The 14,671-nt window shown below is 38.0% G+C and overlaps 1 protein-coding gene across 1 annotated transcript; it reads right to left on the bottom strand.

Annotated features, from left to right (window-relative positions):
* Positions 1–2,804: 2,804 nt before the first annotated feature.
* Positions 2,805–6,935, bottom strand: LOC128655437 (transmembrane epididymal protein 1A-like). Its single transcript, XM_053709063.1, has one exon. The coding sequence runs from the start codon at positions 5,365–5,367 to the stop codon at positions 4,516–4,518; it is 852 nt and encodes a 283-aa protein (XP_053565038.1). The 5' UTR covers positions 5,368–6,935; the 3' UTR covers positions 2,805–4,515.
* Positions 6,936–14,671: the final 7,736 nt, after the last annotated feature.

Raw genomic sequence — 14,671 nt, 5'->3', positions numbered from 1 at the left:
ATATATATATATATATATATATATATATATATATATATATATATATATATATATATATATATATATATATATATATGTACCATATAAAATATATATATAGTTTATATTTGGAAACTATAAAATGGTTAAGATAATTTACCTAAAACCTTTCTATAAGGATTTAATTTTCTAAATGATGTAAACTTGTTACTGAAATGGTTCATTTTGGTTTTAATTGATCAAACAATTAGCTTTGTGTGAGCACTTTAAATTTTGTAGTGCACAACTGTTTTTTCTATGATTTTGGCTACTTGAGCCAAAAACGCGTCAGGTCTGTTCCTTTGTACAGATTTTACTCCAGGCATGTTGCCATAATAAAGTTTTACAATTTTATATTGGCGGTGCTTGCACTATTTTCTTATATTAAGTTCTCACCACAATAAGTTTGATTGTGCAGGATACAACATAAAGGGCCAGATTACAAGTGGTGTGCAAACGATTGCACACAAGCCATAAGGGGTTGGGCTTACCGCTGATATTACAATATGTAATGACTTTGTAATAGTAAGGGGTTAAATTACTAATGTGCTGTAGCGGATCATGTCCGCCGCACATCGATAAATGCCAACAGCATATGCTGTTGGCATTTATCACTGCACAAGCAGTTCTTGTGAAATGCTTATGCAATGCTGCCCCCTGCCCATTCGCGGCCAATCGGCCTCTAGCAGGGGGTGTCAATCAACCCGATCGTATCAGATCGGGTTGATTGTTGTCCACCGCCTCAGAGGTGGTGGACAAGTTAAGGAGCAGCAGTTTTAAAATGTGCTTAATTTCCTTTCCTCATCTTTTTATACAGGCCTATGAGTCTTATTTACAAAAATACTGAATAAACCAGCCTTTATTTCTAAATCTTGCAGATGCTTGTTTCTCTCGTCCAATACAGCGGAGAGCAGGGCTGCCATCAGGGGGTGAAAGGAGTCACTAAAGTCAGGGGCCCGGTGAATCCGGGGGGGGGGGGGGGCAGTACCCCCCGACCACAGGAGTAGCACACAGTTTGATTTTTAATGTTCACAGCTAGCTTCCAGTAAATATTTAACTGTTCTCTGAAGGCAGTGACAGACCAGGCCATTTCCTCTATGTACGAACCGCGTGCATTTCATTGAAAAGTTGTCCGGATGAAGACTAGCACTGTTAAGGGCAAGCCAGGATGTTTATAAGGCTGAAGTGGGCAGCACAGAACTTAGAGATCTGAGAGGACTTGGGTCAGCACTTCAACTGTAGAGTCAGACTCTGTTGGATGGTATTGCTGTGTGATCATTATGGATGGAGGTAAGTACCCCAGGGGGGCTTAAAATAAAGGGACTGACATATACAGCAGCAATTTCCTTGTAATGGGTTATGAGCACCCCAGGACACTTTCCTTCTGCCTACATAATCTTCTATTGCCAATGGACAAAGCTTTTGATTGTGACTACAGTGCCTGATACCAAACTATAAAAGCAGTATAGATACAGCATAGTATAAATGCATGATAGGTACTTACTGGATTTGTGGAAAAAATACAATTAAAATAAATACAAAAAAGATATTGTTTTTCTACTTATCCAATTACGATCTATTATTGTGCATCTATATCAAGTTGTCTTTTACTTTTTGTGTGTGTGTTTGAGTGAGTCTGTGTTTCTCTATGTCTGTTTGTTTGTGAGAGTCTTTTGTCTATATGTATCTGTAAACCTGTGTCTTTGAGTGAGTCTGTCTGTGTGTGTGAGAGTTTGTGTGTGTGTGAGTGCTTTCTTTCCTACAAATACAATTAGTGGATATTATTGTGCATCTATATCTTGCTGTCTTTTTCTTTTTGCTTATTACTGTCTTTTTTTTAGTGCACCTGTCAGTGTGTTTGAGTGAGTCTGTCTGTGATTGTGTGTATATGTGTTTGAGTGTGTCTTTGTGAGTGCATTTGAGTTAACCCTTCTGTGTGTTTGTGTTAGAGTGCGCATCTGTGTGTGTTTGTGTCTTTGTGTGTATGTGTATATTATTATGCATCTATATATAGCTGTCTTTTTCTTTTTGTGTGTGAGTTTAAGTGAGACTGTCTATGAGTGGATCACTGTATGTGTTGAGTGAGTCTGTGTGAGTTTATGTGCAAGCCTGTGTGTGTGTGTGAGAGTCTGTGTGAGTCTCTCTGAGTGTTTCTCTGTGTCTGCAGGGTCTATTTATATATGTGCAGAGAGACATGATCTGCTATAGCGAACCATGTCTGCTGCACATCGATAAATGCCGACAGCATCTTGTGAACTGCTGGTGCAATACCGCCCCCTGCAGATTTACGGACAATCGGCCTCTAGCAGGGGGTGTCAATCAATCCGATCGTATCCGATCGGGCTGATTGTTGTCCGCCGCCTCAGAGGTGGTTGACAAGTTAAGGAGCAGCGGTCTTACGACCGCTGCTTCTTAACTTCTTGAAGGCTCGCACGGAAACAAGGGGAACAGGGGTCGTTCGGCTCTTATTAAATAAACCCATTTGAGTGTATTTTGTGTATATGTGTTAATGCATTGACTACACACAATAAATTGAGCACACATTTTAGTCACTACTTAAAGGAAGGGGGGGCGACCAATGGTTTAGTCATTAATCATTAACACAGCAGTATGAGTTGTACACAAGCATATATTTTTTACCACTTAGATGAAACAATATTTTAACATGTTACATTCTGCTAATTCAAATACTCAAGAGAACACCTTCACAAACTTCATTTAACACTAAAATATAAGTACAATTTTACATTTGTTTTCATTTTCTCAACAAATGACGCTAAACGCGATTTATTATTTAATTGTAAAATTTATTTTAAAATACACTAGGTCACATTCAGCCAACATGTTTGTACTACTTTTTAAATTTAGACTTACAAAGTCAGAGATTTGTTTTACTTCCTTTTTGTGCCAGCTTCAGTTGACGCTTGTTCTCTCTCTCTTCAACGCAGGGAAAATCCATATTTTGTTTAAAGGAATATTTAAATCACATTTTCTTGATCTTCTTTGTTTGTCTATAGATTAAATAAACCATTGTTTTCATGCTTGTCCAGGTCCGACCAACAGAGTTTTGGGAGTCGTCTTTATCTTCCTGTAAGTGATTGATACTGAAGTGTATAATAATGTATTTATTGCTATTCTGCATATCAGTTTTAACAGCTTGAAATAAATAATTGTTATGCAAACATGAATTTAAACATTTGATTGCAGCTCCTTCATATTCAAGAAAGAACATTTAAAGTTTGACAACCTAAAATATTGCAATACAACTTAATGTACTGTTTTATTAATAACATATCTGCATTCTGAGCAGGGCTACAGAACATACATAAAACAAGTCAACACATTTGTAAACTAGCCAGTTAAAAAGAAGTTGGCAGATCTGGACCGGGGTGATTAACCTTTACACATATGGGGCATCATCACACTTTTGTATTTAAAGGAACGGTAAACATATTTTTGAGGTGTAATAATCAAATTTAAATATATCTCTATAAACTTCAAAACACAATTATTTAAGAAGATAATGTTCAAAAGCTGATTTATCTCTATGTGTTTTTGTGCATCACATATTTATTATATACAACATACCAAAACCAGTCAAAAATATATACAAAGGATCCTCTATGTTAAACTGTCCAAACTGAAAGCAGTAATTTGTCACAAAAGTATAATTTCTTATAGCAACTGTTCAGCGAAAAACAGATTATACTACAGCTATTTAAAGTTTATATAAAAAAAATAACATGCATGAAGAGAATGGTTTTAAAAGAAGGTCTTTCTTTATAGCAAACACATTTTTACTTTATTTTATTGTGGGTAGATGAGCTGGGAAATAATATATCAGATGATATATACAAGAGCATTATATTCCAGAAAGGACATGCAGTTTATGCATTTAATAAGAAAAACAGTAGGTGCACAAAAATTAAGTGGGCCAGGGTATAAATAATCCTTTTAACATGGATTAATAAATACTTTGCAGAAATAAAAAAAAACACAACATAACTGTTTTAGATTCTCATAAAACACAACAGAACTGTTTTAGATTCTCATATGAAACAGTTTAGATGTTTGGGGGGGGGGGGGGAGTACAATTTATATATGTGTGTGTGCATGTGTATATATATATTTATTTGTTTGTGTGTGCATAAAAATATATATTTACACACACTTGCATAAAGCATTTTAAATTACATATCATTTTAAGGATTAGTATATTCTAGATTAACAGCAGAGCTAAGAACATCTTTTCAACCTCTACTTCTCTGAATGTGTAATACAAAAGGACATATCTGTTTCAGAGATAAGGATAGGGTGCGGCTGGTCTCCAGGAGATGCTTGCCATTGATCATTTAAATTAGGGTAAATGTTCCTTACATTGTTGCTTTCAAGAATAATCATTGTACCAAAAAACACACAAATGGTCAATGATAATTTATTTTATAATAATTTTATATTAAATTGGCAAAGTGAAAACATTTAATTAAAATCAACAAATTAAAAACCTTCATCAGCTTCTCCAGTAAGCTTCTCTAACTCTGCATCTTTCCCAGCTAGCCGGTAGCCAGTGTTTGAATGAATTCCCCAGCGCCGATAAGCAAGAGAGGTGGCCCAAAACAATGCACCCATTAGTCCAGCATTCAGAGCAAGATGCCAGCAATAGAAAGTGGTGAGGAACATGAGATCCACTGGGCTTCCGCTATCCCATTTATGGCCAGTTGATGGTCTGTACAAGATAAAGGCAGCATGAAACAGCCATGATCCCTGAATTAGCACTAGCCAGGCCTTGGCAAACCACAGTTTACGTTGGTTGGGCCACCAGATCTCCACAATGAAGATGGCACAGGTTAGGGCACATGTTAAGAGAAGAAGAGAATGGACCTGCACTTCTATAGCTTCTTTCCCATGAGCATGAAACTTGAGTAGGAGAGTGGTAACAAAGAAAGCAGCAGTGACTGACATGTGTTCAAGAAGTGGGCATCGTTGATGCAGACAGGACTGACTTACAATATCAAGGGCTCCACTCAGACAAAAGTATCCATACATAGTGGCATGCTGCCACTCATTTGGGTTCACAAAATGAAACTCTGGGTCCCCTGGTTGAAAAAAGTGAAGTTTCTGAACACCAGGAGGGAAGAAAAACTCAGCCAGAACAGCCATCAAACCATAGAACATCTTCATCACTCCCTCTACAGGCAATGAACAGAGGAAGTTACGAGCTGGCTTGGTCCTTGAACGGTACTGCTCCCGGTCTCCATTAAGTACCATCCAGGAATAGCGAATAGAATACAGGAGTCCAAATGAAAAGAATGCCAGACCAGGGGAGATGTGACCAATAAATGTGCCCATGACAAAATCTTAAGGTAGTTAAACTTTGAGATCAGATGTGTATATTACAAAATTAAGTCTCACACACAGTAATGGAATGCCAGTTTACCACTTTGAAGTAGGTATAATATCTATGTACAAAGAGCAAGGTAATGAGGATGACAATGCAGGGAAGATTTAGAAATGTCAATAAATATGTTTTGCAGGTGACATTCCACACAAGTTTTATATAGATCCAGGTACTTTACAAAAGGTAAAGTCTATGGTTCTTGTTGCACAGCAGTTTCTTTTCTTTTCCCTGTGCACAACAGTCTCTCAGTGAATTCTTTCAGGTACATATCAGTTTGTCAGCGCACCTCTCTAGTGATCTTGGGCAGAGCAGTGAATAACGTATTGTCTCAGTGAGATCCAGTTGTCAGTTGTATTTCTATCACTGTAAGTCAGCTGCAGATAACTGACAGAAATATGCTGTGAGAACCTGAGTAGTTGTGGACACACCCTCCTCTAGGTAGAGCTTTATAAAACATGAAAAGCAAATAACTCTGAATAGATGTGGGAGGGATATTGACTTGAGCAAAGTATGTTTGTAAGAGTGAGACAGGATGGGAAGGAGAGACAAGGCACTGTGTTTATGTAATATTGCTGTGCATACAGGTATTTTATATATGTGCAGAATTTAGGGTTATATTGCGCATACACATGGATAGCTTATGTGCAAATTATTTTCAGCTTGTGCTGTGTATGTGTGAAGTATTTTTAAAGCCACAGGATGATAGATAATAGAGGCAAATGAAAGAGATATTAAATTTTCCAGTAAGACAATAATAGAAAGTGTTAAACGCAACTTCCTATTGTTGTTTAGGAAAATCCTGCACTGCAATATGCATTTATTATATTTATTTTTAATACAAAAAAGTGGCTAGCATAGCTGTACCTAAATATGGAAACTCTCATATTTTATAAATGTGTGCAGCGGTGATTTAACCCATTGATTGACCATAACATTAGGCATAAGAGGAATATTACTGAGGGGAGGTACTATCACCCCCTAAGAGTGTGGTTTGCTGTTGTGGTTCAACCCTTTTATTGCCCTGTATGTTCTGGACAATTGAGCTGTTAAATCATTGTTCTGTAAATATATCACATATTTAGGTCAAGAAATGATTTAGACATATTTGTTAATGCTTGAGCATAGGTGCTACAAGACAAACAAACATAAATAGACAGCACACGGTAAGCACATGACAGGATAAATAAAACCAAAAAAAGAATTCTGCATTGAGGCCCAGGTGTTACTTATAGAGTAACAGTGGTGTTATTTCACTATTCATTACTGCACCATCGGTTTGTCCTTTAAAAAGAAAGGAGAATCATATACAGGGAGTGCAGAATTATTAGGCAAGTTTTATTTTTGAGGATTAATTTTATTATTGAACAACAACCATGTTCTCAATGAACCCAAAAAACTCATTAATATCAAAGCTGAATATTTTTGGAAGTAGTTTTTAGTTTGTTTTTAGTTTTAGCTATTTTAGGGGGATATCTGTGTGTGCAGGTGACTATTACTGTGCATAATTATTAGGCAACTTAACAAAAAACAAATATATACCCATTTCAATTATTTATTTTTACCAGTGAAACCAATATAACATCTAAACATTCACAAATATACATTTCTGACATTCAAAAACAAAACAAAAACAAATCAGTGACCAATATAGCCACCTTTCTTTGCAAGGACACTCAAAATCCTGCCATCCATGGATTCTGTCAGTGTTTTGATCTGTTCACCATCAACATTGCGTGCAGCAGCAACCACAGCCTCCCAGACACTGTTCAGAGAGGTGTACTGTTTTCCCTCCTTGTAAATCTCACATTTGATGATGGACCACAGGTTCTCAATGGGGTTCAGATCAGGTGAACAAGGAGGCCATGTCATTAGATTTTCTTCTTTTATACCCTTTCTTGCCAGCCACGCTGTGGAGTACTTGGACGCGTGTGATGGAGCATTGTCCTGCATGAAAATCATGTATTTCTTGAAGGATGCAGACTTCTTCCTGTACCACTGCTTGAAGAAGGTGTCTTCCAGAAACTGGCAGTAGGACTGGGAGTTGAGCTTGACTCCATCCTCAACCCGAAAAGGCCCCACAAGCTCATCTTTGATGATACCAGCCCAAACCAGTACTCCACCTCCACCTTGCTGGCGTCTGAGTCGGACTGGAGCTCTCTGCCCTTTACCAATCCAGCCACGGGCCCATCCATCTGGCCCATCAAGACTCACTCTCATTTCATCAGTCCATAAAACCTTAGAAAAATCAGTCTTGAGATATTTCTTGGCCCAGTCTTGACGTTTCAGCTTGTGTGTCTTGTTCAGTGGTGGTCGTCTTTCAGCCTTTCTTACCTTGGCCATGTCTCTGAGTATTGCACACCTTGTGCTTTTGGGCACTCCAGTGATGTTGCAGCTATGAAATATGGCCAAACTGGTGGCAAGTGGCATCTTGGCAGCTGCACGCTTGACTTTTCTCAGTTCATGGGCAGTTATTTTGCACCTTGGTTTTTCCACACGCTTCTTGCGACCCTGTTGACTATTTTGAATGAAACGCTTGATTGTTCGATGATCACGCTTCAGAAGCTTTGTAATTTTAAGAGTGCTGCATCCCTCTGCAAGATATCTCACTATTTTTTACTTTTCTGAGCCTGTCAAGTCCTTCTTTTGACCCATTTTGCCAAAAGAAAGGAAGTTGCCTAATAATTCTGCACATCTGATATAGGGTGTTGATGTCATTAGACCACACCCCTTCTCATTACAGAGATGCACATCACCTAATATGCTTAATTGGTAGTAGGCTTTCAAGCCTATACAGCTTGGAGTAAGACAACATGCATAAAGAGGATGATGTGGTCAAAAACATAATTTATGTAAAAACTTACCTGATAAATTAATTTCTTTCATATTAGCAAGAGTCCATGAGCTAGTGACGTATGGGATATACATTCCTACCAGGAGGGGCAAAGTTTCCCAAACCTCAAAATGCCTACAAATACACCCCTCACCACACCCACAAATCAGTTTAACGAATAGCCAAGAAGTGGGGTGATAAGAAAAAAGTGCGAAGCATAAATATAAGGAATTGGAATAATTGTGCTTTATACAAAAAAATCATAACCACCACAAAAAGGTTGGGCCTCATGGACTCTTGCTAATATGAAAGAAATGAATTTATCAGGTAAGTTCTTACATAAATTATGTTTTCTTTCATGTAATTAGCAAGAGTCCATGAGCTAGTGATGTATGGGATAATGACTACCCAAGATGTGGATCTTCCACGCAAGAGTCACTAGAGAGGGAGGGATAAAATAAAGACAGCCAATTCCGCTGAAAAAAATCCACACCCAAAAATAAAGTTTAAATCTTATAAAGAAAAAAACTGAAAATATAAGCAGAAGATTCAAACTGAAACAGCTGCCTGAAGTACTTTTCTACCAAAGACAGCTTCAGAAGAAGAAAACACATCAAAATGGTAGAATTTAGTAAAAGTATGCAAAGAAGACCAAGTTGCTGCTTTGCAAATCTGATCATCCGAAGCTTCATTCCTAAACGCCCAGGAAGTAGAAACTGACCTAGTAGAATGAGCTGTAATCCTTTGAGGCGGAGTTTTACCCGACTCGACATAAGCATGATGAATTAAAGATTTCAACCAAGAGGCCTTCTGACCTTTCCTAGAACCGGAAAAGATAACAAATAGACTAGAAGTCTTTCGGAAATTCTTAGTAGCTTCAACATAATATTTCAAAGCTCTAACTACATCCAAAGAATGCAATGATTTCTCCTTAGAATTCTTAGGATTAGGACATAATGAAGGAACCACAATTTCTCTACTAATGTTGTTGGAATTCACAACCTTAGGTAAAAATTTAAAAGAAGTTCGCAACACCGCCTTATCCTGGTGAAAAATCAGAAAAGGAGACTCACAAGAAAGAGCAGATAATTCAGAAACTCTTCTGGCAGAAGAGATAGCCAAAAGGAACAAAACTTTCCAAGAAAGTAATTTAATGTCCAATGAATGCATAGGTTCAAACGGAGGAGCTTGAAGAGCCCTCAGAACCAAATTCAAACTCCAAGGAGGAGAAATTGACTTAATGACAGGTTTTATACGAACCAAAGCTTGTACAAAACAATGAATATCAGGAAGATTAGCAATCTTTCTGTGAAAAAGAACAGAAAGAGCAGAGATTTGTCCTTTCAAGGAACTTGCAGACAAACCTTTATCCAAACCATCCTGAAGAAACTGTAAAATTCTCGGAATTCTAAAAGAATGCCAGGAAAAATGATGAGAAAGACACCAAGAAATATAAGTCTTCCAGACTCTATAATATATCTCCCTATATACAGACTTACGAGCCTGTAACATAGTATTAATCACAGAGTCAGAGAAACCTCTTTGACTAAGAATCAAGCGTTCAATCTCCATACCTTTAAATTTAAGGATTTGAGATCCTGATGGAAAAAAGGACCTTGCGACAGAAGGTCTGGCCTTAACGGAAGAGTCCACGGTTGGCAAGAGGCCATCCGGACAAGATCCGCATACCAAAACCTGTGAGGCCATGCTGGAGCTACCAGCAGAACAAACGAGCATTCCTTCAGAATCTTGGAGATTACTCTTGGAAGAAGAACTAGAGGCGGAAAGATATAGACAGGATGATACTTCCAAGGAAGTGACAATGCATCCACTGCTACCGCTTGAGGATCCCTGGATCTGGACAGATACCTGGGAAGTTTCTTGTTTAGATGAGAGGCCATCAAATCTATTTCTGGAAGGCCCCACATTTGAACAATCTGAAGAAATACCTCTGGGTGAAGAGACCATTCGCCCGGATGTAACGTTTGGCGACTGAGATAATCTGCTTCCCAATTGTCTATACCTGGGATATGAACCGCAGAAACTAGACAGGAGCTGGATTCCGCCCATACCAGAATTCGAGATACTTCTTTCATAGCCAGAGGACTGTGAGTCCCTCCTTGATGATTGATGTATGCCACAGTTGTGACATTGTCTGTCTGAAAACAAATGAACGATTCTCTCTTTAGAAGAGGCCAAGACTGAAGAGCTCTGAAAATTGCACGGAGTTCCAAAATATTGATCGGTAATCTCACCTCCTGAGATTCCCAAACCCCTTGTGCTGTCAGAGACCCCCACACAGCTCCCCAACCTGTAAGACTTGCATCTGTTGAAATTACAATCCAGGTCGGAAGAACAAAAGAAGCCCCCTGAACTAAACGATGGTGATCTGTCCACCACGTCAGAGAGTGTCGTACAATTGGGTTTAAAGATATTAATTGAGATATCTTTGTGTAATCCCTGCACCACTGGTTCAGCATACAGAGCTGAAGAGGCGGCATGTGAAAACGAGCAAAGGGGATCGCGTCCGATGCAGCAGTCATAAGACCTAGAATTTTCATGCATAAGGCTACCGAAGGGAATGATTGTGACTGAAGGTTTCGACAAGCTGATATAAATTTTAGACGTCTCTTGTCTGTCAAAGATAGAGTCATGGACACTGAATCTATCTGAAAACCTAAAAAGGTTACCTGTGGAATCAATGAACCTTTTGGTAAATTGATCCTCCAACCATGATGTTGAAGAAACAACACAAGTCGATTTGTATGAGATTCTGCTAAATGTGAAGACTGAGCAAGTACCAAGATATCGTCCAAATAAGGAAATACCACAATACCCTGTTCTCTGATTACAGACAGAAGGGCACCAAGAACCTTTGTAAAAATTATTGGAGCTGTAGCTAGGCCAAACGGCAGAGCCACAAACTGGTAATGCTTGTCTAGGAAAGAGAATCTCAGAAACTGATAGTGATCTGGATGAATCGGAATATGCAGATATGCATCCTGTAAATCTATTGTAGACATATAATGCCCTTTCTGAACAAAAGGCAGGATAGTCCTTACAGTTACCATTTTGAATGTTGGTATCCTTACATAACGATTCAATATTTTTAGATCCAGAACTGGTCTGAAGGAATTCTCCTTCTTTGGTACAATGAAGAGATTTGAATAAAACCCCAGTCCCTGTTCCAGAACTGGAACTGGCATAATTACTCCAGCCAACTCTAGATCTGAAACACATTTCAGAAATGCTTGAGCCTTCGCTGGGTTTACTGGGACACGGGAAAGAAAAAATCTCTTTGCAGGAGGCCTTATCTTGAAGCCAATTCTGTACCCTTCTGAAACAATGTTCTGAATCCAAAGATTGTGAACGGAATTGATCCAAATTTCTTTGAAAAAACGTAATCTGCCCCCTACCAGCTGAACTGGAATGAGGGCCGCACCTTCATGTGGACTTAGGAGCTGGCTTTGATTTTCTAAAAGGATTGGATTTATTCCAGACTGGAGATGGTTTACAAACTGATACCACTCCTGAGGATGAAGGATCAGGTTTTTGTTCCTTGTTGTGACGAAAGGAACAAAAACGATTATTAGACCTAAATTTACCTTTAGATTTTTTATCCTGTGGTAAAAAAGTTCCTTTCCCTCCAGTAACAGTTGAGATAATAGAATCCAACTGAGAACCAAACAATTTATTACCCTGGAAAGAAAGGGAAAGCAGAGTAGACTTAGAAGACATATCAGCATTCCAAGTTTTAAGCCATAAAGCTCTTCTAGCTAAAATAGCTAGAGACATATACCTGACATCAACTCTAATGATATTAAAGATGGCATCACAAATAAAATTATTAGCATGTTGAAGAAGAATAATAATGCTATGAGAATTATGATCTGTTACTTGTTGCGCTAAAGCTTCTAACCAAAAAGTTGAAGCTGCAGCAACATCCGCTAAAGATATAGCAGGTCTAAGAAGATTACCTGAACACAAGTAAGCTTTTCTTAGAAAAGATTCAATTTTCCTATCTAAAGGATCCTTAAAGGAAGTACCATCTGCCGTAGGAATAGTAGTACGCTTAGCAAGAGTAGAGACAGCCCCATCAACCTTAGGGATTTTGTCCCAAAACTCTAATCTGTCAGATGGCACAGGATATAATTGCTTAAAACGTTTAGAAGGAGTAAATGAATTACCCAAATTATTCCATTCCCTGGAAACTACTTCAGAAATAGCACCAGGGACAGGAAAAACTTCTGGAATAACTACAGGAGATTTAAAAACCTTATCTAAACGTTTAGATTTAGTATCAAGAGGACCAGAATCCTCAATTTCTAATGCAATTAGGACTTCTTTAAGTAAAGAACGAATAAATTCAATTTTAAATAAATATGAAGATTTATCAGCATCAACCTCTGAGACAGAATCCTCTGAACCAGAAGAACCATTATCAGAATCAGAATGATGATGTTCATTTAAAAATTAATCTGAAAAATGAGAAGTTTTAAAAGACTTTTTACGTTTACTAGAAGGAGGAATAACAGACATAGCCTTCTTAATGGATTTAGAAACAAAATCTCTTATGTTATCAGGAACACTCTGAGTATTAGATGTTGACGGAACAGCAACAGGTAATGTAACAGTACTAAAGGAAATATTATCTGCATAAACAAGTTTGTCATGACAAACAGTACAAACAACAGCTGGAGGAACAGATACCATAAGTTTACAGCAGATACACTTAGCTTTGGTAGCTCCAGCACCAGGCAGCGATTTTCCAGAAGTATCTTCTGACTCAGTTTCAACGTGGGACATCTTGCAATATGTAATAGAAAAAACAACATATAAAGCAAAATTGATCAAATTCCTTAAATGACAGTTTCAGGAATGGGAAAAAATGCCAGTGAACAAGCTTCTAGCAATCAGAAGCAATAAATAATGAGACTTAAATAATGTGGAGACAATAGTGACGCCCATATTTTTTTAGCGCCAAAAAAGACGCCCACATTATTTGGCGCCTAAATGCTTTTGGCACCAAAAATGACGCCACATCCGGAACGCCAACACTTTTGGAGCAAAAGAACGTCAAAAATGACGCAACTTCCGGCGACACGTATGACTCCAGAAACATAAAAAAAAAATTGCGCCAAAAAAGTCTGCGCCAAGAATGACGCAATAAAATGAAGCATTTTCAGCCCCCGCGAGCCTAACAGCCCACAGGGAAAAAGTCAAATTTTAAGGTAAGAAAAAAATTGATTTATTCATATGCATTATCCCAAATATGAAACTGACTGTCTGAAATAAGGAATGTTGAACATCCTGAGTCAAGGCAAATAAATGTTTGAATACATATATTTAGAACTTTATAAAAAAGTGCCCAACCATAGCTTAGAGTGTCACAGAAAATAAGACTTACTTACCCCAGGACACTCATCTACATGTTGTAGAAAGCCAAAACCAGTACTGAAACGAAAATCAGCAGAGGTAATGGTATATAAATAAGAGTATATCGTCGATCTGAAAAGGGAGGTAAGAGATGAATCTCTACGACCGATAACAGAGAACCTATGAAATAGACCCTGTAGAAGGAGATCATTGAATTCAAATAGGCAATACTCTCCTCGCATCCCTCTGACATTCACTGCACGCTGAGAGGAAAACCGGGCTCCAACCTGCTGCGGAGCGCATATCAACGTAGAATCTAGCACAAACTTACTTCACCACCTCCATAGGAGGCAAAGTTTGTAAAACTGATTTGTGGGTGAGGTGAGGGGTGTATTTGTAGGCATTTTGAGGTTTGGGAAACTTTGCCCCTCCTGGTAGGAATGTATATCCCATACGTCACTAGCTCATGGACTCTTGCTAATTACATGAAAGAAATACTAATTTGCCTAATAATTCTGCACTCCCTGTAGAGTTACATGTGGGCACATGTGTGCATTACTGAACAATGTAAAAACAATGTCTTTATCTACACTGTGTGTGTATAAATGTATAGTCTTGTCAGCATATGCTGTCTGCATTTATCGATGTGTGGCGGACATGATACGCTACATTGTATCATGTCGTCCGCACTTTAATAAATCTGCCCTATAGTGTTTACATAGTCAGTGTATATATATGTGTGTGTGTGTGTCTGCAGTATGTATATAGTGTATAGCTTATATTTCTGAAGCTTGGAGCATATACTAAACATTTGTACAGTTTGTATCTTTCTGCCTATTTATATCAAATTCTGTGTTTTATGCTATACAAATAAATAGATGCGCTCTGCCATGGTGTAGAGTGCATATCTATTATATATATATATATCTATTTAAACACCTGAGGAAGGGGCATGGAAATGAATGGCGTTGTGTGTAATAGTCTGGAGATAGACTTTCTTGTTTACTATATATATATATAAATATATATATATATATATATATATATAT

The sequence above is a fragment of the Bombina bombina genome, chromosome 4 (genome assembly GCF_027579735.1).
Source record: "Bombina bombina isolate aBomBom1 chromosome 4, aBomBom1.pri, whole genome shotgun sequence".
Taxonomy (NCBI): Eukaryota; Metazoa; Chordata; class Amphibia; order Anura; family Bombinatoridae; genus Bombina; species Bombina bombina.
This window is presented reverse-complemented; position numbering and strand designations above follow the sequence as displayed.

Excerpts from the sequence above, each read along its gene's own strand:
- LOC128655437 (XM_053709063.1), bottom strand. The coding sequence starts at position 5,367 with ATGGGCACATTTATTGGTCACATCTCCCCTGGTCTGGCATTCTTTTCA.